This window comes from Aspergillus fischeri, genomic scaffold (assembly GCF_000149645.3).
Source record: "Aspergillus fischeri NRRL 181 1099437636264 genomic scaffold, whole genome shotgun sequence".
In the NCBI taxonomy this organism is placed as follows: Eukaryota; Fungi; Ascomycota; class Eurotiomycetes; order Eurotiales; family Aspergillaceae; genus Aspergillus; species Aspergillus fischeri.
The window spans coordinates 3,297,316-3,324,688 of record NW_001509762.1 but is presented as its reverse complement, the minus strand read 5'-3'; the positions used below and the strand labels follow the sequence as shown (position 1 = coordinate 3,324,688).

General features: G+C 52.1%; 6 protein-coding genes across 6 annotated transcripts, besides 3 other annotated features; 2 read left to right on the top strand and 4 right to left on the bottom strand.

Moving 5' to 3' along the window:
• Window positions 1–73: 73 nt before the first annotated feature.
• NFIA_083450 (putative nuclear migration protein) lies at window positions 74–3,955 on the top strand (the record flags this gene model as incomplete). The annotated part of the gene is made up of 2 exons (XM_001260290.1): window positions 74–3,047; window positions 3,111–3,955. 2 exons carry the CDS (start codon window positions 74–76, stop codon window positions 3,953–3,955), a joined length of 3,819 nt encoding a protein of 1,272 aa, XP_001260291.1.
• A 261-nt stretch (window positions 3,956–4,216) lies between these two features.
• Window positions 4,217–4,533, bottom strand: NFIA_083440 (cytochrome b5-like heme/steroid binding domain-containing protein; the record flags this gene model as incomplete). The annotated part of the gene is made up of 2 exons (XM_001260289.1): window positions 4,217–4,294; window positions 4,357–4,533. 2 exons carry the CDS (start codon window positions 4,531–4,533, stop codon window positions 4,217–4,219), a joined length of 255 nt encoding a protein of 84 aa, XP_001260290.1.
• Window positions 4,534–4,959: 426 nt separating this feature from the next.
• NFIA_083430 (putative mRNA splicing factor RNA helicase (Cdc28)) lies at window positions 4,960–8,316 on the bottom strand (the record flags this gene model as incomplete). Its single annotated transcript, XM_001260288.1, has 1 exon — window positions 4,960–8,316. One exon carries the CDS (start codon window positions 8,314–8,316, stop codon window positions 4,960–4,962), a length of 3,357 nt encoding a protein of 1,118 aa, XP_001260289.1.
• Window positions 8,317–9,565: 1,249 nt separating this feature from the next.
• On the bottom strand, window positions 9,566–12,865 carry NFIA_083420 (tyrosine protein kinase SWE1; the record flags this gene model as incomplete). The annotated part of the gene is made up of 2 exons (XM_001260287.1): window positions 9,566–10,291; window positions 10,358–12,865. The coding sequence occupies 2 exons, from the start codon at window positions 12,863–12,865 to the stop codon at window positions 9,566–9,568; spliced, it is 3,234 nt and encodes a 1,077-aa protein (XP_001260288.1).
• A 2,935-nt stretch (window positions 12,866–15,800) lies between these two features.
• Window positions 15,801–15,833: a microsatellite.
• A 3,822-nt stretch (window positions 15,834–19,655) lies between these two features.
• Window positions 19,656–19,712: a microsatellite.
• Window positions 19,657–19,712: a microsatellite.
• A 216-nt stretch (window positions 19,713–19,928) lies between these two features.
• Window positions 19,929–21,491, top strand: NFIA_083410 (lysine N(6)-hydroxylase/L-ornithine N(5)-oxygenase family protein; the record flags this gene model as incomplete). Its single annotated transcript, XM_001260286.1, has 2 exons — window positions 19,929–20,800; window positions 20,858–21,491. The coding sequence occupies 2 exons, from the start codon at window positions 19,929–19,931 to the stop codon at window positions 21,489–21,491; spliced, it is 1,506 nt and encodes a 501-aa protein (XP_001260287.1).
• Window positions 21,492–24,314: 2,823 nt separating this feature from the next.
• Window positions 24,315–26,868, bottom strand: NFIA_083400 (putative palmitoyltransferase (SidR); the record flags this gene model as incomplete). Its single annotated transcript, XM_001260285.1, has 6 exons — window positions 24,315–24,970; window positions 25,032–25,144; window positions 25,204–25,468; window positions 25,521–25,593; window positions 25,676–26,479; window positions 26,563–26,868. The coding sequence occupies 6 exons, from the start codon at window positions 26,866–26,868 to the stop codon at window positions 24,315–24,317; spliced, it is 2,217 nt and encodes a 738-aa protein (XP_001260286.1).
• Between the last annotated feature and the right edge of the window lie 505 nt (window positions 26,869–27,373).

The following is a 27,373-nucleotide window of genomic DNA, read 5'->3' as shown; positions in this document are numbered from 1 at the left end:
GTCAACTTCCGATCCCCTTTGTGTTAATGGTTGCAAGCTACGACTCGTCTATTCCCTCTGAAAGATAGGATCCATGGCCACAGACGTCCAATATCAAAGCCCTTCAGCGGCTCAGGCGTTCCCCACGCCGTCGACAACGCCGCATCGGGTGCCCTCCATACATGTCCGCAGCGACTCATCGCCGATCCGCTCCGCATCACCTCTTGCCCCTCACAACTCTTCCCCCGAAGGGCCGAGTGACCTGGACGATGTGGGGGATGAAGATACTCTGTCACCGTTCGACCCGCGAAGATTCACACCCACCCTACATGCCTCCTTAGTGTCGGAGATTCTCTCTCTGCGGCGGGAGGTGGAGAACAAATCGAAGGCGATCGACGTACTGGAGAGAAGCTTGGACGAGTCCCGGACTGAGAACGAGGGTCTAACTGACCGTCTGTCACGAAGCACAAAAGAGACCCGGTCTCTGAAGCATCAATTGCAGCTCCTGGAGGGTGGTACCTCCTCCGCCTTGACCGAGCTGGCAAAAGAGCGAGACGAAGCTCTAGAGAACATCTCGGATGTACGAAGGAAGCTGGAACAGGCGCAAAAGAAGGCCCGCAGCCGAGAAGAGGAGCTCGAGCGAACCCAAGGTCTCTTAGACCGCGAAAGAGAGTCCTGGGAAGGAGAGCGTAGAAATCTCGAGCGCAAAGTCCATGTGGTGGAGGGCCGGCTGAAAGTCGTCTTGAATGAGGTTGCCGCGGCGCAAGCAGCAGCTTCCGTGCCCCCTGTGTCGCCAAAGCCGGATACCCCAGAACCTGTCAGACCATCCACCACCGAGAGGTGGAGCGATTCGGCCAGTGTGCATTCCAGCAGCCAAGGACGACGTCGGACGAGCGTCACCAGTGTGAGCTCCGAGGATGACGCTGACTTTCATAATGTGCGCTATTCCACTGCCAGCCTTGCGAATGCCCGAGACAGCAAGCCCAACGGAGTGAGTCTGGCGCAAGAACTGGCATTCGACGAGGAGGAAGAGTTCGACAATGAGCATGACGACTCAATTCTGGATTCGCCCGAGGCGCTACTAGAGGAACGGCCGACTTCGGTCCACTCCTATGCGTCCCTGTCGATGAGCCTGAAGGCTCGAAAGATTCTTGGTCTCTCCATTGACAGCAGCATAGACGGTCATGCAGTGATTGACAGAGGCCTAAACAGTCCTGCCAAGGTTTCCTCCCCCACATTCGAATACCGAGACACTGGTATCCAGTACTCCCCGCCGCCGTCTCCTCAATTGCGTCCTGATAGTCCACTTGAGCATAATTCGCAGGCATTGCCACTCTCTTACCACGCGAAGGACAGCGGTACTTCGACCTTGACTATCGACATGAAATCGACATCTTGTCAGACGGTCGGCGACCTGCCCAGCCCTCCGTGGACACCCCAGGTTGCCGAAACACCAATGACTGCAGGCCCACAACCGGCTGCAACAGCCTCAATATCGACGCAGACCGATCTCGTTCCAGCCCCTGCGGCAGACAAACAGGATGCGGTTGCAAGTCTTACAAAATCAGTTCCTACGGCGATTGAAGTTCCCATGATCACCATTCATCCACCGTGTTCCGAGCCTTCTTCGCCTCGGGGAAGCGTGGTTCTGCCACCTCAGACGAAAACCGTCTCCTGTCAAACAACCTTCAAGACTGTCGTCGACAGTCGATCGGTTGCCATCCAGACCGAAGAGATTTGTATTGACAAGCGGCCAGTCAAGTTGCCAGCTAGCTTGCTTCCCTCTGCCATCCCTGACGTGCCGCTTAATGTGTCGCGTGCTCAGAGCAGTTCAAATTCGCCCATCCAGCCATATCGACCCCCGTCACGAAGGCTGGAGCGCGGAGAAACCAAACCGCCTCCACTGCCTGCCAAGGCTCCGTCGAGAAGCAAACCGCCCGCCACGGTGCAGGCCTATCCTGGGAACAACGACAACGGGCCGTTATCGGAGGGTTCCAAATCTGAATTGAGGCGGCCCTTCAGATCAAGCAGTCTTTTTGCTGGCTTCGAGGATGAAAATGACGAGTCGCGGGAGGCAACGCGAGATATCTTCACAGATGACGAGCTGCTTAATCGGCCGTTTGCTTCATACAAACTGAAAAGGGGAAAGCTGATCTCGGCGCAGGAAAGGTCGAGTCTGGACGATACCATACTAGCAGAAGTTGATGAGCACCTCCTTGATGCTGATTCACAAGTCCACGAGGATCTGGAGCCGTCTGAATCGTCGCCGCATGGGCAGAGGCGAGGTGTGACAGGTTCAGGGAACGAGCGGGATGGCCGGACGGCCACAAGGGTCCCTAACGCCGCAGCAGGGCATCGGCGAAGAGCACGCAGCCCAAGCGAGCCGAGTATCGACAGTGGCAGCGGGGCATCGAGCGTTGCTCCTCCGTTCCCTGTTCCAATTCGCCTCAGTTCAAGAAATTTCCCCGGCAACGGGAGTGATGGACAGCAGAGCCCAACTCCCTCCAACCCACGCAACTTCTCTGATCGCGGACGAGCGCCCATTGTACGGAGACCGACACTGCGTCGAGTACGTTCAGCAGCGGCCATGTCTCAATCGGAGCATCCAGAGCGGCCTCCGAGCCAGTCGTCTCCGTCCTCCTATGGGCTGGAAAGTCCTCAGTATCCGCCGCTGCCATTTGATGACATTACGGCGCCTCGGGACAGGGTGGTTGTCGAAGGCCGGTCGATGCAGCGTCCCTCTGTCACTCGACCGTTTGCCCATGAACGGCAAGACTCGAATGCAACGACCTCAGTGCAGCCAACCAGCGTGGTCGATGCCATCGCGCAGACAATGATCGGAGAATGGATGTACAAGTACGTTCGGCGGAGGAGATCTTTCGGCGGCGTCGGTGAGCCCAAGGACAGTTGGGAGGGCAAAAACGCCGACGAGGTGTCGGCCAATATTAACAACAGCGGAGTGCGACACAGGCGATGGGTCTGGCTCGCGCCATACGAGCGAGCGGTCATGTGGAGCAGCAGGCAGCCCACTAGTGGTCCTGCGCTGCTAGGTAAAAGTGGCCGCAAGCGTAAGTTTTCATCTTTTCCAGAAAGAGTGATGAGTTCGCGCTGATAAGACTAACTGGCATAAGTGATCATCCAATCCGTTCTCGACGTCAAGGACGATAACCCCCTCCCCAAGGGAGCGACCATTGCAAACCCGTTCAACCGATCCATCCTGATCTTGACCCCCAAGCGCGCCCTGAAATTTACCGCCACCAGCATCGAACGGCATTACGTCTGGTTGACTGCACTTTCATTCCTGAGCCATTCGGCAACGGGCATTCAAGACCTCGCCGCTCTGCCTCCCGTCCCGCAGGCCGAGTTCGAGTCGCCGGCGCCCACCGCGAGTCTCCGCCGGAACCCAATTCGTGACTCGATCCGCATCGCCAAAGGGCGCCCGCGACCCAACATCAAGGGTAAACGCAACAAAGCGCCCGCCCCGGTGCCCGAGCTACCCGCCAATGGTTCGGAGATAGTTGACTCGATGCTCGACGCGGCCGACCCTCCGACCGTGCCTCGGTTCTCCTCCCACGCCCGCAAGCGCAGCAACACCACGTCCCGGATGCCGGTGATGCGCAGCTTTTCCAGTCAGGGGACCATGCCGTCGATCCCGTCCATACATAGCATGGCCACGCGCGGGGGCTCCCCAACCTCGCACGGGCACGGCCTCAACAGCGGCCGCAGCAGCCTCAGCCGACGCACGTCGGAGGCGAGCGGGCCGGCCAGCATCGGGACTGGTAACTTCTTCGACGCCATTGGCACCGTTCGCATGGAGGCGTTCATCGACCAGACGGCGTCTGTTCGATATCGCCCGGGGACGCGGTCGCGGCACGCACGCAAGCCGTCGAGCCAGTGGGGGTCAAACAGCCAGCGGTTCTACGGGGAATTCGCCATGCCTGCGGACAGCGAGCCGGATCCGTTTAGAGGATTCTAACTGGGTGAATTGATTTTTTTGTTGTATATATCGTTATTACTGTATGTTGCAAGAGATACCACTTGACGCTTCGCTTGTATTTCCGCATTGGGTCTTCTTGAAAAGTCAGTCAATATGCATATACATATATCTCTATCGCGGGACACAACCATCAAGGTCATCCGCCTGATACGCTTCCTCTTCCATCAGGATATACTCTGTAGACCAATCCCAATCCCAGTCCAATCCAGTTCCAATTCCAATACCATATCATTATATAAATCACAGCTTAGCAGCCTCTTTCACCTCCCCAATCTTCAACTTGGGCGAATACTTTTTCAACACGCCCTCGTTGTGGTACTACAACCATTAACATCAGCTCAGCCCTCTTTTCATGTGTGCGTTGGTAAGGTAGCACGCACCTTCCAAAACTGCTTCGAGGCATCCTTGCCCGCCACACGCTTGAGAATCTTGGCGCCGCCGGGGTGCTCGTCGATGAACTTGGTCACGTCGTAGACGCTGTTGTCGATGATGATGTAGAGGCCCTTGTCGGGAGTATTGTGGGTTGCGACCTCGGCGGGGGTGAAGGATTGGGTCATTTCGTTCTCGGCGTTCTTTGGGTTCTTTCTCTCTTGATATCGTGGTGATTTCTAAAGGAGAAGTTGAGGTTGGTGATGTCGATATGGAGGTCTCGTGGTTGACTGATGGAGTTGGAGTACAATGGGGAGATGACAGTGGAGTACTCCGTAGCTGTCTATGAAGCTGGGGTCTTAGTCTACGACAGCCGAGGTAAACCGTAAATCTCGCGTCCGAACCGCGGCCGTGGGAAATTCTAATGCGTGGGCGGTGATTGGTGACTCCATTTCCACTCAGCACTTACCTAGCTTACTTTTAGTACGGCGTACTTCGTTGAGGGAGTGGATATGAATATTATCCAGTTTTAGAGGTATTGATTGGTATTGTTGCGAGAAATGCTACAAGTATATACAAGATACAGATAGATGCTGATGCTGATGCTGAGCTGATTAATCCTTGCTCTTCTCGCCGGCTGCACCCTGTCCCTTGGGGACTTTGCGGTCCAGTCCCAGCGTCTCCAGGTCCTTCTTCTTGTAGTAATGCGGCGCAACCTCGACCAGCCACTCTGGCTGCAGAGGCATGTTGCTGCGCATGTACTCCTTGCTCGTCAGGACGAGTTCGTAGTAGATCACCCAGCGGGGGTTGACCTCGAACAGGGTACTCGATGGGTGGAGATAGACCGTCTGGCCGTTCTTGACCGTCCGGTAGCTGTCGCCGCCGCGCTGCAGTCGTGCCGCGTTCGGGAAGAAGCCGGCTGTAATCGCCTTCTGGATGGGAACGTAGTTGTTCGATCCGCATGTGCTGATGGTGACCTCGACGCGGTCGCAAAGCTTCGCCAGCTGATCGCGCACGTCGCGCGCGCGTGTCAAGCTCCGCTGCTGGAGGAAGTTCTCGCGCGCCCAGATATAGCTGAAGTCCGAATCCACCCATTGGTTCCAGATGTTGAGCAACGTCAGGTGGTCGCCGCCGTCTTTGACGGTGAACCTGTTGCGCGCGCTGTCCGCGTGGATCTTCTTGTCCTTGGGACGGAAGAAAAGAGCGCTGGCCTCGCCTAGCATCGACACAATCGACAGGACCTCCTCCACGCAGCCGTACTTGTCCGCTGCGAGGATCGCCTTGGCTAGCATCGGGTCCGTAGGGAACTCGGCCATCTGCCGTCCGATTTTGGTCAGCTCCCCGCGATCGTTCAGCGCCCCCAGGGCATACAGCTGCTCCAGTGCGCGGATGATCGTCTCGGCCGGCGGGGGGTCCATAAAGTCAAAGTCGAGCAGCTGATCGATTCCCAAGGATTTGAGCATCAGAATGACACTGCTCAAGTTCGTCCGTTGGATCTCCGGCGTAGTGCTCTCTTCCAACTCGTTGTAGTAAGCCCATCGCGTGTACAGGCGGAAACACTTTCCCGGCCCAACTCGACCGGCTCGACCAGCTCGCTGGTTCGCCGACGCTCGCGAGCAAGGTGTCACCACCAGGCTTTCCATGCCTGTGCGCGGATTGAAAACATTCTCCTTGGCGAATCCCGGGTCGATGACGTAGACAATGCCGTCGATCGTCAAACTGGTTTCGGCAATGTTCGTGGCCAGCACGACTTTCCGTGCTTTAGGTGGGGTGGGCTCGAAGATCTTGGTCTGGAGCTCAGACGGTAGGTTGGCGTAGATGGGACAGATGATCATCTCGGGGATCTTGCTCCCCAGTTTGCGGGCCGTCTCTTGTAAACTCTGTTCAGCCGCTTCAATCTCTTCCTGACCGGTCAAGAACACCAGGATATCCCCTGGCCCCTGGCTGACATGGATCTGGAAAACGGTCGTGATGGCGGCAGCCAAGTAATTCGCCTCGGGCTGCGAGGTGTAATGAATGTCCACGGGATACCGACGACCAGGAATGTTGAAGATGGGTGCATCGTCAAAGTATTTCTGGAATTTTTGTGCGTCCATGGTGGCAGAAGAGATCAGGAGCTTCAGATCCGGCCGCGCCTTGGCTATATCTTTGAGCAGACCGCAGGCAATATCTGTAGGCACAGTTCGTTCGTGGGCCTCGTCGATCATCAGGGCGGAGTATTGGCCCAGGTCTGGCTCGGTTAGCAGCTCACGCAGCAGCATACCGTCGGTCATGTACTTGAGTACCGTCTTGTCGCTGGTGTTGTCCTCAAAACGGATAGCATAGCCCACTTCGTTGCCCAGCTTCACTCCCATTTCTTCAGCCACACGAGCCGCAACACTCATGGCGGCCACCCGTCGCGGTTGCGTACATCCCACCTTCATACCGTTTTTGGTGAACCCGGCCTCGTGGAGGTACTGCGGGATCTGCGTGGTCTTGCCGGAACCGGTCTCTCCTACAATGATCAGAACTTGGTGATCATGCACCGCCTGGATGATCTGATCCCGGAACTGGTAGATGGGTAAGCTCTTCCGTGTCTCCTCGATCGACGCCGCTTTCTTCTCCGCCGCGTCCAGCTTCTCCTGAAGCAGCCGCTGCTCCTGCGTCAATGGTTTGCGAGTCCCCTCGAGCTTGGTGTCCATGACGAAATTGATCTTCTGCGAGTCGTCAAAGACATACTCGTAGTCGCCCTCGTCCACGAATTCTGCCCGTTTGATCTGCGCCTTTGCCTTGGCCGTCTGCTCCATCTCCCATTCCTCGTGCTCGGTGATGAACCGCTCCTGACCGCGCTCGTCACGGTCCACATATCGCTTATACAGCGCCTCTTCTTTCTTCTTCCGATCGATCTTGCCTTTCTCCGTGATGTAGTCCTCCGGCATCATATACCCGTCACGGTGGTCGTCGATCCGTAAGCGCTCCTCCGCGAGCCGCAGCACCTCCCGGTTGCGCGCAAACTCTTCCTTCTCCCGACGGGTCAGATTGGGATTCTCGCGTAGCTCGGCCGTCTCCTCTGCGACCTGTTGTCGCAGCAGCGCCAGCCGCTCCGCCTCTCGCTTCTTGAGATACTCCTGCCGTGACCGCAGCCGCAGATCCGGCATGACAGCCGCCCGCGCCGTCGCATCGTCCGCCAGAGCCCGCCGTCGCGCAGCCTCACTCGTTCTCGTCCGGTCCTCGACGATCTTCTTGCTCTTGCCATCATCCTTCTTAGCCAGACGCTTGGCCAACTCGTCCCGCTCCTCCAGATCCCGCTTGCGCTCCAACTCCTTCTTCGTTTCTGGATCTAATTCGTCGGAGGCCGTGGACCGAGGCGAGGCCGACCCATCCTCCAGCCGCGTGCGCTTCGGTGGCGATTCATCAAAGTCCTGCCCCTCTTCACCCCCATCCTCATAGTCGTCATCCGGGATCTCCTCGTCACCCCACCGTTCCTCAAAATCATCCACAGCCCGTCTCCGCAGCTTCTTCGAGCGCTGCCGCTCGCGACTGCCCTCATCGCGGCTACGGCTGCGGTCACGTTTCCGGCGACTATCCTCCTTCTCCGATCGACCGCGACTCCGGTCCTTGTCCTTCTCTCGGCGTCTTTGTTTATCGCGCTCCGCCTCGACGTTCTGCGGCCCCAACGAGCTCGCCGCGTCCGTCAGATCGGGCTCCATATCAACTAATCGGTATTTCTTCTTCGACGCGCCATCGCTGCGGTCTCGGCCCGCCGCGCCACCGGATCCGGACGCATCCTTCTTGCCTGCGCGTCGGTAGAGCTCCGCACAGAACGAGCTTACTTCGTCGGCATTTCCGTCGAGGAAGGGGAGGAGTTTGTCCTGTAACGAGGTCGCGGATTTGGCGGTACTGGCGGTGGCGAGGACGAAGTCGACGACGGTGGGATCCGACGCGCCTGTCAGACGGATCAGGGAGTCAGAGACAAAGGTTTTGTGATCCATTACTATGTCGGTTATCGGTGTAGATGCTAGGGTGAATGCGTTCAATGTGTTGCAACCTTTTTGAGCCCTTTGCTCTAGTAGATGCTATCGCGCATGATTGGACTGTTCAGGAGTCCAGTTAAAATGAACAAAGTAGTCTGTTGTAGAATTGTAAAGGTAACGAAGGAAGCAATGAGGTTGCAACAAAACTTGCGTGACCGAGTAACCAACGGCCTGGGAATGGATAGATAGCTGTCGGAGCGGCGGTCGCGAAAATCCACGCCGAAGGTCAAGCTGTGGTGCCAAGAAGTTGGGCAGTGGCGAGAACAAGCTGATACTCGTCCATGGTATGGTAGTCTACACTATCTACCCACGGTTTGATCTGAGAAGCTCAAAGAATGCATAAATCTAGACGAAGATATTTAATATGTTCTCATTCTATCTACCACCAATTGTTGCGTCCAGACTCAACACGTATAAATCACAAGTATTACCCAGTTCTCAAGCCCGCTTGATCCCATATCGGCTGGCCAGTCCGTGCTTCCCAAGGACTGCAGTTGGAAAATAAAAACAGAAAAAAATAATGACAATGGGTGAAAAGAAGATCCAGCCGAATGGAGATGGGGTCACAAATTTGTAGGAAAGGTTCATTCATCATCATCACCGCCCAAGGATCCATTACACTCCGATTCACTCCAACAAAGGAAAAGAAAGGAAGAGATAAAAGTTCAAATCACAGTACCGATCGCCCCCTGCTCCCTTGAATGGTATCCTTGCTCAATATCCCACTGGCAATGCGAGAGTGGGGGAAAACAAAAAAAAAAAAGATGAGATCAATGGCTTCAGATGTTGCGAGAAGAAAAGGAAAAAGAACAGGTTCATCATACACAGCAGGGAATCCAATCATGCAGGACATCGGTACATTTCGAAGAAAAAAACAGGCGGAATCAGACGCTAAATCAGACTCTGACAAAGGAAAAGATTCTTTAAACGAGCGAAAGGTGACTCATACGGAGTCTAGGTCGAATCTCGAAACCGTTTTCGACCATATAATCTGAGGATCGATGAATCGATATGCACAGGGGAGGAATCCTTCTTGATTCAAAAGAGGAAGACAGAGCCGGGCTCGATCATAGATAGGCAACCGGCGTACAGGAACTCAACGAACCCCTGGTGCTGTTTGAACATCGATATGGTAGGAAGTGTAGCGCAGAATTGAGAATGCACCGACTCCGTTCAAATAAGGCGCGGATATATCGAGGATTCCCGCTCACACGTCGATCATTTCGGCATCTTCAGCCAGGATCTCGTCCGCAGGGCCCCAGTTGCCTTCGTAGACTGTGGCCCCAGCACGACGACGACGTTCTACGAACTGGACCCCATGGGTTTCGAGAACCTGATCCGCTGTGGGTCGGTCAGAAGGATCGGGGGAAATCATCCACCGGACAATCTTGTCCAAGGCTTGCTCGTGGCTCGCATCGATCATGAAGCTTGGAGGATTGACCAGCTCCCCACTGCGCGCCAGAGGCACTGCCTGACGAGGGCGGCTGTTCAGAAAACTATCTTCCCCAAAATCGTCATCGCCCAAGTCCGAGGCGCAGAGTTCCTCGAATGACGGCTCTTCCGAGATGGGATTTCCGGAAGCGTCGCGGAAGATGCTGGTCTCGGAGCTCCAGGTCAAGCTAGGCACGTCGCTCATATCGCCGTTCCGAAGCTTCTGCCATGAGAGACCATTATCGGGAAGTTCCACATTGCCCGCAATCTCGAACATTATCAGGCCCAGCGAGAATATGTCGGCGGGTTTATCGAAGCGGCCCATCAGAATCTCAGGACCGATGTACTCGCGATCTCCTTCACCCTCTATGCCGTCTTCTGCAGGCCATCTGGCGGCCATGCCAAAGTCGGCAATCTTCAGGACACCCTCGAAGGTGATGAGGATGTTCGCCGGCTTGAGATCAAGATGGATGAAGCCGGAGTCATGAATGTGCTTCAGACCCTGCTGGAGGTTAGCCCTTGCCCACTATTCTAATTTTCAACAGGAAACATAGACAGGTTGACATACCAAGGACAATTCTAACAATATCTTCCAGATCCGGAAATCATCCAATCTCGCCTTGAGGCCAACCTGGGCAAGGAACACATCCAGGCTGCCTTCCTCGCAAAATTCCGTCTGGATGTACAGATGAGCGCTGTCTTCCCAACTGTCGACGAACGAAATCACGTGGTCCGAGTTGGTGAGGGCTTTCAGTACATCCACCTCACGGATGCGGCGTTCACGGTCTTTCAGGCCGGCATACGGCTGTTTTGATTTCTTGACGGCCCACACCCGTGCAGGCAGAGAGTCGGGAGACTTGGCCCCATTCGGGAGAGAAAATATGGACGATAGTGACATTTCATGAGCCTGAGCCACGCGATAGACCTGGGAAAATTCGCCGGTTCCCACAAGCTCCACATGTTCAAAGCGAGAGCTCAAGCTTGGGTCAACATCCGGGGCGTGGTATCCGCTCAATGATAGGCTAGGTCGCTTCCCCGATTGCATGAAAGAATCACGTGGGCCGGTGGGTGTTGCTGGCAAGTTCGAGGAGTTGAAGTCCGGTTGGAGAGGGTGTTGGTCGTTGTGTGCGGAAATGGACAGGCCGCTGGGATCTGGAGGGAAGAGGTGATCCTGAGGTGTGCGAGGAGAACCCCGCTGGAACCTGTCATGCAAAGGACTTGAGTTGTTTCCGAGTGCTTCGGATAGTCGTTCCAAGGATGCAATCTGCTGCGTGGCAGGCGGATAGGTTCGAGAGGGGAAGAAAGTTTGCTTCGTTGGAGTCGGCGGAAGATCGTATTCGCTCAATGGCTGACTGTCCGGCTGAGCGCAAGGTGACTGAGACTGGGTCAGCTCATCGCCGTCCACGCTCACGAAGCTGCCTCGACGCGAGAGGTCTGGCTTGTTAAATGAGTTCCCAAAGATTCCCATGCCCCGTGCGAAAGGTCCCGACGTGGGACGCGCGCTGGGGGGATTGGACGGGGAGGGAGATGGCACGACATCTGCTTGTGGCATCAATCGAGGGCGTTCCCACTCGGACATCGGCTTCTGCCCTGTGGGGAACAGATTGATGGGTCGCTTGCAAGGCGTATCAGGCATGTTCTTGTTGAAACCGAGCATGTTCTGGTGATCTTCTGCATTACGATTCTTCTTCGAGATTAGACCCGTTGACATGAATGCGGCCGGCAGAGGCTTGACCAGCTTGTAATTCTCCGGTGTCGCAAACGAGTCGACGGATGATGTCGAGTCCTCACGATTTAGGTGTCGTACGGCACCAGGTCGTGTCGCACCCGCAGGAAGAGATTTGGAGAAATCGAAGACGCCGCGCGGCCGCTCGGACTTATGCATGGGCTCATGAGTAGGCGAATCGTCTGCCAAACTTGAATTGGACGAGGACTGTGTAATAGTTCTGGAAAGAGGATGCGCTGCAGGACGCACCTGTCCTGCACCCCCGGCGCCATGTGATGAGAAGAGAGGGCTGACTGGTGCAGGTCGCGGAGAAAAGAGACCCTCGCGACTCGGCTGGAAGAGGTTACCGTCCAGAGACATGCGCGGACGGACGGTCATGGGAGAACCTGGATCCGTCGTCTCGGCTGTTTCGCCAATATTCCTGGGTCGGGAGAAAAGGGAGCGGTCGGTTTGGCGTTGCTGCAGTGTCGAGCGACGGAGAGATGATGAACGTTTGGGAATGGTGTTGAACGGGCTCCCGAAAGGCGGAACAGGTGAAGGAAAAGATGGCGTATCAGTGACAACTGGAGTTTCTGCAGCAAAATCTTCAACAGTGCTGGGGGGAGGGCCCTCGTTGTTGAAGATACTGAATTCGCCTGGGTAGTTGGCGGCGTGGACACTTCGCCTCTTGGCCGAGGGACTGCCTCGTGATGCTCGGTCGAGGTTCATAATCCCGTCACTACGTTTTAATGGGCTGACGGTAGCAAATGAACCGAAAGTCCCACTGCGTCGTTTCTCGATCCGAGACAGTGTCGGCCGCGGTGCAGGCGTGTTTTCTGCGCAAGTCGAAGCCTCGTTCAAGCCCGTGCCTTCAGAGACATTGTCATTAGACTCTACGTCAAGCGCTGGAGCCGCAGGTGTGTTCTCCGCGCCGACTGGCGATAATGCCATGATTGGAGCCGGCTGCGCGGGCTTGGCATTCCCTTGGTCTGTCGAGATGTTGAGGGCGCGCTTGACGGGACTTCGCGGTGATGTTCGCGCCCGTCGCATGACAGGCCTTGTGATTTTGGCGCTGGGTGGGTACGGAAGCGCGAACGGAGATGGATGGGATGTACTGGGGAAGAGTACAAAGTTGTTCTGTGTGGATCGTCGCGATGGTGAGAGAGGGGACGAGATAAATGGCGTGCTTTTCGATGGCGAGTGACTTCGAGACGCGAGAATTGTGAAATTGGAGCTCTTCGAAGGTGATCGCGATAATGACCGGCGCAACTGTCTGATTGCGGAGCTTGCATCAACGTGATGGATTCCTGAGTGTGAGGGCAAGTGCAGTGTGCCGCCCGCATCGCGATGCGGTGAGAATGTTGCTACCATATTGGAAATTATCGGCAACAATTGTGGTCGTGCTTAATTGATAGCGTAGGTTGCTGTAAAGGAGGAAAGACGATATACGCTTAGAATAGTTGTGATGGTGATGATGCCGCAATGAAAGGAGCAATCACCACAAAGGCTGAAACCAGACCGCGACTGGCGTTCACAATAACAAAGCAATGGGGAGGGGAGAGCGCCGGTGGCGGTGCTGTTGTCCTCGCGTCTGACTTGAAGAAGGCGAGGCGAGTCGACAGCAGCGGAATGCTGTGAGACTTGGGGGCGAAGCAAACAACAGCTATTGTTTCAAAGCGGGACAAACAGTATCAACAATGCGAAACAACTGACGGGTGGCACTTCACCGACTCATGGCGAGCACCAAGTTCTGAAAGTCCTTGGCAATCTCCCATCCAACTCCAAGGGAAGTGTGCCAGTAGGGGAACCAAAAAGGCACGGAAAGCGTGTTGAGCCTCCTTTGTGCCCGCTGTAGCACTGGGACCACACGCCTGAAACACTCGGTGGTATGGCGGCTCTATTTTCCTGGAGCTTTTCGGAGCGCAACCAATGGACAAAGGAATGTTTTGGAATAACAACAGGACGTCAGAGAAGCAAGCGCGACGCGAACAGGCGCAAGAGCGACTGGCGAGAGGCACAGGCGCGAATGAGTTTCCGACGCGAGTAATGCACGACAATGACGGATAGCCAAGGCGCGAGAATATGCGAAGAGTTCAAGACGACGAAAGGGCGGATTTGACTGATTGAAGGGGAGTTGACAGCAGCAATATGGTTTGTCCCTTGAGTCTCCCTTTCCTCCTTTAAACGTTGAATGGCTCCCTCTTTAAAGCAGACGAGCAGGGCGCACAAGGGGTCGAGAGATTATTGGGAGCCTCCCGAAGAAGTAAACGACGCCAGACTCTAGAGCTTCCAGACAGCCACGCGAAGGCAAGTCAAAGGTCGACTGGTCGGAAGAGAGGGGGTAGCGAAGGAAGGGATGAGCTGATGGAGTCGATAAACGGAGGGGTGGACACTGGACGATAGACGGAAGTTGCGGTATGCAGAGTCAAAGCCCAATAAATCATCCGAAGGGAGGGGGAAGAACGGGGAGGATCTGATATGGTGGGTTAAAAAGGTTGTGGGTTCCTCTTTCCTTTTGGATGAGTCCAACGACAGTAGTTGAGATCTTATGTTCTAGACGATCAGAGCTCGGTAGGTTGTTGTTATATTGAGGATAGAAAGTTTTAAGGAGAGGCGAAAAAGAGTTTCAGTTACGTGAGCCTATGCCAGGCACCGTCAATCGTCAGACTCCGTCAATCCGTAGGAGGACTTGTGAGCGGATGGAGTATCTACTGGGGGATTCGCCCCCCATCTCCAGCCAATCCTCAGGCGGGACTCGATGTTTTTGGTTTCGCACGCGCAGCGCGTCTTTTGTTGTTGACTGTCTGCCCGTTTGGGGTTTAGCGCCGGGAGCGTCACGCGTATCCCCCTCCCCACCCCAAGGGTTCCGTGGATCATACGATACAATACCGTAACAATAACAACAAACAACACCACCTACTTGCCTGAATACCTTAGTCAACAACAACCACAAAGTTAGCTTTTTACAAGCTACTCTTCAATTCGATTCCTTATTCTCAAATGGAAATTTCTATGGTGGAAATAGGCTAAATCACGCAAACGATGGGTTTCTAGTTTGATTATTCTCAAAATAGCTTCGATAAAGTCCCCTTGATCTACACGGTATCAGGACTGATACCGGAGAATGATGACAATAATGACCTCAATTATGGTCCCTGCTCCTTCCTATCGATAATGTTGATAAGACGGACACGCGGGGGGTGGTGTCTAAACGGGTTTTGGATTACAGGGATGATGATTATCTTAGGCATGATTCCAGTAGGCAGTACGGAGTAGCCACTTCTTTGCTTTTCTCCCTTGCATGTGCTGGAGATTATCAAACCTCCATCGAATCCCGGCAATCGTCACATGGTCTGCCTATCTATTTGTTTACCAGAATCATTTGCCACTGTGTTCAGATTACCGCAATGGGTAATCTTAGGCAGAGTCAGTGGCGCGATCTTACTACGTTTCTCATACGAGACTGTCTTCATGTAGTGAGTGCTCTATCGGGCTATGGGGGTAGTCCCTCTGCAATGTCCATAGGCCTTGCTGTTCTTCCAAGGGCTTACACTCACCCTGTGAGAACCTTACTCCATACGTGACCAAGGAATCAACCAAGGCCAACATCGTCACTTGATTATGCTAGAAAAAATATATAATAGTCATCAAAGCCATCGAAGGTCGCAGCAAGTTCTCACCAATCCTGACCATCACTGAGCACCGAGTACCTATTGAAGACCATGGTATCACTGATACCCCTCTATCCACGTGTTTTGCCCTCTATCGTTATCCAAGGTCCGTTGATATGGAGCACTGATCTTGACACGTCCAACGCCATCTGAGAGGGAACATCATTATCATCGTAGAAGCAACAGTCAATGATTGTCACGTCCTGCTCCCTCATACGATCAACCACGATTGCCAATGGTCCGCACTGAATATACCAAGTATTGATTCTAAACTTGGAGTAACCGGGCACTGGGTCAGAGCCCTCCTTCTCTTCCCTTGCTTACCTTTCCTACATACAGGGTTATCGAATTATCCCCCACAGATGATCGCCAACGCATGCTGCATCGCGATTCATTGAAACTCAGTCTCCTTGGCCGATGAGGGGGTCAATGCCCCAAGATAATCAGCGCAGTCCGGCTCAAGTTCTCAAGGGATTTTTATCGGTGATCCATGATCATATCTATGGTTATCGTTATCATGCTGATGCAAATAACGATGATTGTGCTTCATCACATCTCTGTAACCATATCACAAATTCAAACATGTGTATATTTATATGTATCCCGAGTTCCTACGTGGTTCAGTACTGCGACAAATATATATATATATATATATATAGATGATATATTTGGCCGCAATTCCATGTTAAGTCTTCGGCAGGCAGGCCGTAAATCTCAGGCCTCTGACAAGCAGGGCCAATATCGTCGACCCTTGATTGAACTTATTGAGAGCTGAGGGATGGGCATCCCTCTCTAGAGCCCAACACCCACAAAAGCTCCGTGACTGAGCAACCTAGAATATCGTTTGACTAGCCTCTCGAGCCAAGACCCCTTGCACCATCCTCATCGTCAGAGCTCAATTTTGTCATGTCTTGCCGGATTCCTCGGAGGGTGCTCTGTATCAGGGTGCTGGAATTAGATCTCGGCTCCCTCGTCCGAACACCGAAGTTAATCTGTAGTCACGACTCGCCATCTTCCCTTGATTGTTGACTGAATATGATACGTCCTACTAGCATCCACTATCGCACTGATCGCGCTGGTTTCTATCCTGCTGCATGGGATGCCCGATGACCCAAGTTCACTTCCCGGATGCGCCCTTTATTCGTTTCATCTTGTTTCTAGTGCCATCATGAATACCGGGATCTACCTCTTTGGGAACTGGGGTCTGGAGCGACGTCCTTCTTCAGGTTGACCAACTGGGATAGTTAGAGGAGCAACGAGCTTACTGAGGACCCCTTGACTCCCCTTGATTTCGTCATTGACCTGCAGGATTTCTGGAAGCCGTCGATTGTACCGCAGTCCACGCTGCAATTTCCCACACGGTGGAGTGCGTACGGCATGTTCGACTCAACTGATGTCATTGGAGATTTGCTGGGTTTTCTAGGTCGCAGGAAGTGACACATCATCCCTATGCTTGATTTCGGTTGTCAATATTGTCAACATCAAGTGAACTTTGTTAGTCTGGGTGCATTGAGATCAGAAAGTGCGTCTGCGGCATGTGATCGATCCTATGGGTCAACCACTAGACGTCATGATTTCTTCATGTTTTTTCTCATCAACAAAATTCCAGCAGGAATTCGATCCACTATGTCCAGAATGACAGAGTGGACGTGAAGATTTTGGCATTTGGCAACTAGCTTCCTTTCCGACATAAAGGCCCAATGGCACTTGGAATACGAAATCATCGGATGACGGTCCATCACTGAGTGTAACCAGCTCAAGAAGGAAGACTCGGACGAAACACTCTTCGACTAAACCTGGGAGATGTGAACTCGAAAAGTCGACTCAGTAGTTAAGTCCTCCGAGCCAGCGGCGAGGTGTTGTCTTCACAGAATGCGGCTATGATTCCAGTGTCGTCTTCAGACGGACAGCACAGAGCATGGTAGATCTCAAGCACTAGGCTGTACTTCCGGAAACTTCAGCTATGCACACAGAGCTTTAGAGAAAGCGGTATGGAGAAAATGCATCACCGGCGGATCCACCAAGATTAAGCACATACAGGTGGAAACGTCAGAAGCTGAAGTAGTAAACTATTGATCGAGACTTCCATGAGAAATGATGATTGTGCCAATGTTGCAAAGAAATCTGTTTCGACCTGGTCCAATCAAAGTTTACTAGCATTAGCAATACTGTGACGCCATTTCAACCTGGCGACTCTTCAGTCCTCAGCCGGTTCGCCAGAAGCCGTTGTAAATAACATCATGTTTGTCAAAGCGTTCAGAATAGTGATTCTTGAATTCTGAGACTGGTAATCATACCCATGTAGAGAGTATCGATCTCTCCCCGCAGAATCATTCGACAGGCTCCGAAGGAGGTCGGCGTATGCCGTCCTGGGCGGTTGAAGCTTCCAAGCTAGGCTCCCGAAGAGGATCCCGGGGTGCAGGAATGACACGAGCTCTCGCCAATCAGTCCGAGTCTTGCCTGGGAACTTAACATTAGAGCGATGGATGCAATTTGGGAGTATCAGAAGGCCTCGTTTTGAACCAGCGAACATCCTGGGCTGCAGGTGTAGCAGACATGGCCTGCACAGGGTTGTTATAAATTGCCCCGCATCGCTACAAGTCCTCTCGTAACTCTTCAAGCGTTAGGGAAGTCACTGATGACCACCGCAGCATTCGATAACTCCATAGCGTCCTTACATCTAGGGAATCTCTCGCAAGGACACTCCGCGACGACCCACAGAATGCCCGTGCGGAAGGTTTCAGGCGACAGTTGGGTTACGCCCTCAACTGTGTCGACGTCCATCCCCTTGTGATACGGGTATCCTGTAGCATTACTTGGAAGTTAGAGGCTGATTTATAGTTTGATTCCCATGAAACCAGAACTTATCTGAAAACTGTGAAAGTGGGAGGATAAGATGAAGCCTATGTTGCTGGACTTGTTATCCTTTCATGAACGTAGGTTCATTGTATTAAATAGAACAACAAGTCAGCGACAGCAAAGCTGCGAAGTTCCGAAGGACTGCCAAGCTGAAATTTGAACTATTGATGTCGAGACGAAAGAAGAGTAAATTGGCTCGAATCTCTTTGTTGGCAAGTAGTGGTTGAATCCAAAAGAGACGGCAGTTATGTCCGAGAATCAGCTGCTCATCATGCGTCCGAGGGGTCAAGCGCGCCACCCTAGAAGAAACATGGAAGGTGTCCTGCATTTATTTGAGTCACCTGAGGCAGTGTCCAGTTTTCTCTTTGTTCGTCGGCTGAAAACCTAGGGTAAGGTGTTGCATTCTCTCAGTATGTTAAGGCGGGGCATGCATGCATGCCATGAAGGTGGGGGATATCGAACGTTCTTGTCGAGATTGCTGTACCATCGCTGGTAATCATTAGCCCTTTTGACAATTATAGTCAGCTGATTTTGCTGCAATTGTCTCGTTGATAGGAGACAATAATCTTCCTCATCATGATGTGCAGATGCTTTCTTTGCATAAATGGAATTGTAGTCAATATACCCCGCCTGTTCCAGGGTAGCTGTAGAATGTAAGCCTGGGTATATACTGGGTAAAGCATATTTAGTTACCACGCCATGGCTGCAAAGGAAAAACTACTACAATGGCCGAAGTACTGCCATGCCATATATCATACCCAAATCTTCAGTCCAATTTGCGCATACGTTCTCTATCCAACGCATCGGATGGTTACATTCTATCTATGTCCATTGTTCGTATCCCCATCCATACCACGGAAGATACATTCTCCCACGCGTCTAAGACTAGGGCCTATTGCAAGAGAACTAACTGATTAAATGTCCGAACCACGTAGCCTTTTCCCGACATCGGGCTAATGCGGATCTAATCTTGATGGATCCATCATCATTCATCCCACTTTCAATCCAGTACGTACTGCTTTGTACCCTTTGTTTCTTCTTCTGTACAGAACGGTAGAATCTTCATCGAGCACATTTGTATTTTTCCTTTGAGTAGGTACTGCAGCTGTCGTCAAACGGTTCCTGTGACTACTGCCTGCTACCTTGAACTGCCTGAGGTCAGTCCTCAAAGCTATAACGACTCAATTCCCAAGCCAGTACACATTGATCTATAAGATATGCAGTTTTCAGATGTTTTCTGAAAAGTTTTGTATCCTATCCTTCTTCTAACATGTTGCTTCAGTCATTGAGCACTCTTTTTCCATCGGTAACCCGCTCAGGATATGTGGAACCGAGGACGAATTTGGGCCCGCTGTCAAGAGCACCACACCTAGCATCAACCTGCTGTTCTGCTGTCGATGGGTCCGTTGTACCTTGGGAGAATCTAGTTTTCTAGTCTAGTCTCGTAGTGTAATAATAATAGTCATTCTTCAACTTTCCTGTCTCTCTTATTTCCTTCCGAAAATTACCAGGAAATAACCATGCGAAAGTACCTTATGACGCTATTTCATATGAAATTTACTTAGACCATGTTTATGCGTCCTAGCCTGTCCACCATCAGTCAGTCAATATATTCTCCAAAACTCAATAACTTTTCTTTTCTTTTTTTTTTTTTTTTTTTTTTTTTTTTTTTTTTTTTTTTTTTTTTTCGCTCGCGGTTACCTTGATGATCCTCTATTTATATAGAACAGCTGCTCCTCCCACAGCTCTCCGATCATTTTCGAGATCTTCACTTTGCAAGTTCCTGACTTGCTTCCACCTGGAAAAATACCTTCCCTTTGCCTCCTTCCCCGCCTCAGTTGTGACCCCCCCGCAAGTATAGGTACCTACATCTTCTTTTCTTTCTTTCTTGTACAATCTGATCTATGGAACCTGTTGAACGGAAGTCGGAATCGAGCTACTTCGGTGTGCGCAACATGCAACCCGAGCAGCGTCTTTCTTTGGACCCTCCCCGCTTGAGGTCAACACCCCAGGATGAGCTTCATGATCTTCTGTGTGTTGGGTTCGGACCCGCGTCCCTGGCCATTGCCATTGCTTTGCATGACGCTCTGGACCCTCGATTGAACAAGTCCGCTTCCAATATTCATGCACAGCCTAAGGTCTGCTTCCTGGAGCGCCAGAAGCAATTTGCGTGGCACTCGGGCATGCTGGTCCCCGGTTCCAAGATGCAGATCTCCTTCATCAAGGACCTCGCAACTCTCCGGGACCCCCGCAGCAGCTTCACTTTTCTCAACTACCTCCACCAGAAGGGCCGTCTGATTCACTTCACTAACCTCAGCACCTTCCTGCCGGCTCGGTTGGAGTTCGAGGATTACATGCGTTGGTGTGCGCAACAATTTTCGGATGTGGTGGCTTACGGGGAAGAGGTGGTCGAAGTGATTCCCGGAAAGTCTGATCCCAGCAGCTCGGTGGTTGACTTCTTCACTGTCCGGTCGCGCAACGTTGAGACGGGCGAGATCAGTGCCAGGAGGGCCCGCAAGGTCGTTGTTGCAATCGGAGGCACTGCAAAGATGCCTCCTGGACTGCCCCAGGATCCCCGGATTATGCACTCGTCCAAGTACTGCACAACGCTGCCGGCCCTTTTGAAGGACAAGTCGAAGCCTTACAACATTGCCGTTCTGGGAAGTGGTCAGAGTGCTGCGGAGATTTTCCATGACCTTCAAAAGAGATATCCCAACTCACGAACAACGCTAATTATGCGGGATTCTGCAATGCGGCCCAGTGATGACTCGCCTTTGTGAGCAGGAAATCAAGTAATCCATATCCTGCTTTGCATTTACTGACGTATGTCTAGTGTGAATGAGATCTTCAACCCTGAACGAGTCGACAAGTTCTACAGCCAATCTGCCGCAGAACGCCAGCGCTCTCTGACCGCCGACAAGGCTACCAACTACAGTGTTGTCCGCCTGGAGTTGATCGAGGAGATCTATAACGACATGTACTTGCAGAGGGTGAAGAACCCTGACGAAACTCAGTGGCAGCACCGCATCCTCCCAGACCGCAAGATCACACGGGTCGAGCACCATGGCCCTCAGAGTCGGATGCGCATCCACCTCAAGTCATCCAAGCCCGAGTCGGAAGGCGCAGCAAACGATGTCAAAGAAGCGCTGGAGGTAGACGCTCTCATGGTGGCTACGGGCTACTATCGCAACGCGCACGAGCGACTCCTGAGCAAGGTTCAGTACCTGCGACCTACGGGACAGGATCATTGGAAGCCCCGCCGAGATTACCGGGTTGAGATGGACCCGAGCAAGGTCAGCTCACAAGCCGGCATCTGGCTTCAAGGTTGTAATGAGCGGACGCATGGCCTTAGTGACAGTTTGCTGTCGGTACTGGCTGTTCGTGGTGGCGAGATGGTCCAATCGATTTTCGGAGAGCAGCTGGAAGGAGCGGTGGTGCAGGGCCACCGGCTACGAGCCATGCTGTAAGGGGGCCGAAAAAGTGGAGGAAAAGCCGAATTGCATAGTTAGTTACTGTTCGAAGGCGTTGCGCTAAGCGAATGCCAAGGACATTTCTCTGACAGCACGAAACGAATTCCGGAAGACGGAGCAGAAACGAGGGAGCCCCGTGGACACGATATCCCATGTTACCCTCCGACATTGATGGAGTACTCATGTCGTGAATTTTTATTGATCTTCAATTGTGATTATGACCATCATATACACTGTTCTGGCGCAGTCAAAAGTTCTGGTTCATTCAGCAGTGTAGAGTTTTCAGAGAGTCGGAATACATATGATTTACGTATGTACTATCAGAAAATGAATCAGAATCTTCATCAAACCAATTTTGAAAAATACGATTCGATGCTATAGTGCGATTGCAAGTCCGAAACGGAGCTACGTACTGTAAGGTAGAGAGAACTTCAACTTCGTATGTGTACCTTACTACTAGCGATGACGGAATGAATCATGGAATCCCGCCCGATAATCTGATCAGATAAAAATTTTCACGCGTTATCTGATGGCGCCATCCCACGGTTGTGTGCCAATGGGCGGGCCCATTGGCCGATGGTTTCTAACCTGTGGAACGGTGGCTGTCTTGGGGCCAAGTGTTTTCTTTTTCCTTGATCATCTCCGACAGTCCGACTCGTAGCCTCAGACTGCACTTCTCACTTCTCACCGCTTGAAACCCAGAATAAAATTTTATTTACCTAGGTAATGGACTGCTGTGACTTGTAAGGTAGGTATGTGACATGCAACGACCTCGTATAAACAGGTTACACAGTCGGGACTCGAACTAGAGGTCTTTGCTTTTGCTCTTGGAGGCCCGGCCCCCCGCTGATTGATTACAGCAAAGCAGGCCCCACTTACTCCTGAGGCTGTGGGCTGTGGTCGCTGGCACGTAGGCTCGAAAGCTAAGAAGCATATTAGGTAACCGGCCAAGTCAGTGTACGTGGGATCGGCAGTCTCCATCGCTTACCGCGTCAGGAATTAGGGATGGGTGCTTTAGTAGAGTGTAGACATTGGTGGCTGGCAGATTTGTTCTGCAGTGCATGATTCTAGATGTGAGAAGGGACTTGGGACTATGCAGGGCTTTGAGTTTGCACAAACAATTGCTGTTTGACTCCTGAATGTAGCAGACGGCTAATTGAATGGCCAAAGACACGACGCGGTGCCGTCTTACTACATCGAACTAGTTACTGATTGATTAGGAAATAGGAAATTAGGTCGTTGATTGATAACCATGAGACGCCCCTCGTGCGTCTTTTGTCTTTGGCTCCACTGCCCAGACACTTGCCAATCGCCAGAGAAATTAGTGCCTGTTGTGGCTCGTACTCTTTTGTGCGGCATATTCTTCTAGCCGCGACAAAAACCATCAGACCACTTGCTCCAAGTCCGCTATCTGCGCTACGCTACGTTTACCCTCGGCGATTCCTACCCAGCCGGGATGGTCACGATGATCGTGATTTACTCATGCCACGTTCTCACCCACCTGCGCGCATATGACTGGTTTACTGGGTAGTCCTTGACTTTCTTTTTCAGGGATATTTCTGCAGGCCACAGTCGATCTCTGCAGAATAAGTCAGCGAGACTAGGAAGTGATCGTTCCGAGTCTGCTCATCCCCTGACAGACAGTTAGTTGCCTGACCATGCTTAAGCATCAGGTAATGATCCTTCGACCCACAGCTGTGTCTAACATTTGTACCTGTACTGTACAACCAGCATGGGAAAGATAAAGCAGGAAATACGTCCCACCCACTCGTCGAGGAGAATTTAAATTTCCACTGTCAATAAAAACTGTCAGATCAGAACAAGCGGGAAAATTTTCAGTTCATCCCGCGCGCCCGAGATAAGATCTTAGCGTCTCCACTGTTTTGCACGAAACCAGAAAGTGGACAGCAAAATACCAGCGACATCGGATCTGTAGGATGACCTTGTACAGTAGATTATGCTTTTAGGAGTAAGAGAAGAGAGTAGTATCGCATTTGCGTACTCCGTCCTGGACAGTTGATGTATGTGCAAGTCTAGGTAGAACAGCACTAGAAACCGACAAAGGATCCAATGGATGGTGGAAGGGGGTGTCAGGGCTCAGGGAATCTGACCGACTGTCCAAGTTAAAATTATCTGATGAGATTGATAACGCTGAGGGATTTAGGCTTCAGCCCTGTGCCACTGCTACCTCGGTTTCCACTGTCATGCCGCCGTAAATTGGCGAAGGAACCTAAGGTTTCCCGTATGGTTCGTTACAAGGGAATTATACGTCAGGCTTCCGGTTTCCGGAAGTATCTCTTCACGAAGGAGCTAGCTATTTAGGACATCGTGTACTTATAGTCGTCCAAGAGGATGTAGGACGAGTGTGGGACCCGAGTTAACAATCTCATGGCAATTGGGCTGCATTGGGTAATGACTCGAGATGAGATGCCCTGTGCACTCTATTCTTGTCCTACATATCGTATATAACCATGAACCCAGTCTTTTGTTGCACCACTGCAATGCCAGTCGAAGTGATGCTGTCTAACTATGCAGACAAATGGACTCTACAGAGGAGCATCCAGTCGTCTAATCCAATCTCTGATTCATTATTAAGGCAAGTGCATGTCCAGAGCAAACCAGCGCACATTCATCGAGTCAACATCCACTGAAGCAAGGCCTCTATGCAAAGTATAATTACAGGTGAAAAGAGCAAGTTATACCACGAATAATCATCAGACTCCGTCAGACATGAGAATGCAGAGCTTCGTCGGACATTCATAAACCGCTGTCGGAGACTCTAAAGTCATACAAGAAGTCAAAAGCACAGTAGTAACGCAATCAGACGTGCTGCTCCGGATCGTCATGTGCGACGCTTTGGTACCTGCCACCACTGTACATGCGCATCGGGGCCTCGTACATCTGATTATAGTTGACGATTTCCCCGCCGAGCATCGCAGTGCCTGGCTCCCGCTTGCCAAAGTACGGAGCAGGATCGCACCAGAAGTCGCGGCAGTTGGTGATGATACCGCGGGAAAACGGGTTCTTAGGCCGATCAGCGCGGGGCCCGTCCCTTAGCCCGTCACGGGCAGTGGCGAAAAACGTGTCAATGCCGAGCAGAGATGACCACTGCTGTAAGCACCCATGTCTCCGTCCCCGATGCGAATGGCCCCTTGCGAGCGCGGGGTTCGGACCTTGCCCCGCTGCTGACAGGCCAGCGGCCTCGAGCGATGTCGTTCCCGCAGTGATGGCCGAGGCAAAGGCACGAGAGCTTGGGTAGCTTCGATCTATCGAATGACCCCTCATGTTCTCGTATGTCGTCTGATTCCGAGATATTTGGACGAGTTGAACAGCACAGAGCATAGTAACCCAGACCAGCTGGATGGCGATCCACAAGTCCAGAACAAGACTGAACGGATCCCGCAGCACAAACCCACAAAGTTCTTCATTGATGATGTTGCATGCAGGTCCCGCAGGTGCAGGTAGAATGTTGATGTCTATTGATCCTGGTTAACCAGATTCCAAGCCTTCGTCCCGGGGTACACAGCTGATACTTACACTTATATGTCAGCTGCAGAAACAGAATGATCCCAATTTCCAAGCAGATAATGTACAAAACGAAATGGCGCAGATTATTTGCTCCCACGCAATTGTCAATCCAGGGACAATGGCTGCATTCAAGTTAGGACTCTCATGACTAGGAATAATCGCGCACATGGGACGGACTTACTGGTCATGCTTTGCAACGCAGCGCGAACAGCGTTTGCAGTGCTTGCTTCTCAGCGGCTTGCGAACCATGCAAAATACACAAAAGTTCTCCTCGTCAAACTTCCACTGCTCAAACAGCTCGTTTATCACGGCTCTTTGCTGGTTTCGACTACCTGTCTTCGGAACAAAGCCGGGGTCTTCAATCATCGAGTAGATGTAGAAATATGTTGTGAGGCAATAGAACACCGCGAACAATATATTCAGAATTGGCGACGTGGAATAGGTTGCTAAGGGCGTAAACGGTTAGTACGGAGCAGTAACGAGGTGAGGTATGCCTACCTGGCAACACGCTGAAGATATATGTGACACCAACCCAGAACAAGGTTCCCGCAAAGACACCTGACAGATACGGCTGGTTATGCGTCAGCAGCGATCAGGCCAAGGATCGACTAAGAGAATCAGGGCGCAGGAAACCAGCGACAAGAGGACCATACCGTTTTCTGAAGTACCCTGTATTCCGAAGGGGCTTGACTCGCCGCCTTTTGTGCTACCCACTGCAGCCCAAATGTCGCTACAAGCATTATAGGTATAGCAGCGTAGATGACCATGTGGCTGAGAATGTAGACAGCCGCATACACCATCAGGAATGGCCACAAAAAGAAGAACTTTGACATCACGCTCTTATTCCGTAACCAAGACGTGAGCCCCATTGGCAGAACCTTGGTGTTTCCATCAACATCGTAACCGCACTCGTCAAGAGCACGGTACCAGACCCGCGTCGTGTTCATCTCACCGGCCACCGTGGCCGGTGACTTGCCATCTCTGGTTTTCGCAAACCTATCCGCACCGTACTCGATGAGCTTCTGCACACATGGCAACGACCCTTTGACCAATGCCCAGTGTAAGGGGGTCAGCCCGCCGTCATCGACAGCATTCACATTGGCGCCCCAGCGCAGGAACATATCCACGCAGGCGGGATATCCCTTATACGCCGCCCACATCAATCCCGTATGACCCTGCTGATCTATCGCATCCACTGGTATCTCTTGGTGTAAGAGGAGCACCAGCAAGAACGCATTCCCATCAATGGTGGCCAAATGTAAAATGTTGTAACCTTGAACGTCGGTCAAAAGAGGATCGGCGCCGTGCTGGAGGAGGAGGTGAACTATATAATAGTGACAGCGCTGAGCGGCCCACATGGCCGGTGTTGCTACAGAATCACCACCTTTGGCGTTAACGTCGGCACCATTGTCCAGCAGGAACTTGCACATGGCGTATTGATTATTGATCGCGGCCCACTGTGATCCCAGACGAGGTCATCAATACAAGTCCGAGTGTAATGGCCAACCGAACTAAGCAGAAACGGTGAAGTTGTACTCACATGAAGCGGAGTAATCCCTTCCTCATCTTGGTAATTGGCAGTAAACTTCTTCTCGTCAAACAACCTCTGCATGGGCCCGATTTCTCCGATACGAGCGATCTGCATGATGTCTTCCCCCAGCGGTATCGAGCCCTTGGGAGGGCTACGATCAGGCCGCATATTCTTCAGTTCAACACTGACATCTTGTTGAGTGACTTTCGGAGGTGTTGTTGTGCCTTTGCCCGCGGGTATAGACGTAGGGCTCGTGCTCATGCCTGCAGAGCTGCCGCTACTTTGCGGTTCCGTAGAAGGAGTTCCGGAAGACATTCCTGTCGCGGTTATTGAGGCGCCGTTTTCGTTAGAGGGAAATTTAACTCGATCCGACTTCGAGGAACGAAAGGACGCTGGTAGCAATGACGGTACAGCGTGAAGCGTTCGGAGATGACGACCGCAGACTTTGGGCTATAGGTACATCGCGATATTTATAAAGTATTCCCATAAAACTTCATCAATGATCTCCAAGATAGTAATCTATGGAGGTCTGGGAGGAAAGATAGGGGAGGGGGAAAAACAACGGATGGAGGAAATGCACAAAAATACGGGGATGCGGTGATCGGAGTAAGTCCTGCGCGACAGCGCTACGGACGCTAACGATATTGATTTACACGCAATCAACTTGAAGGACAATCTTCTCTCTTATTCTAAATAGCTTTTAGGTCGTTTCCAAGGGTGAGATATTTTATCTTTGATTGAGTCAAAACTTAGTCGTACTATCCCTCTTGTTTTTTGTTCCTTTCTACAAATAACGTCAATCTGCTATGTCGTGTGCCAC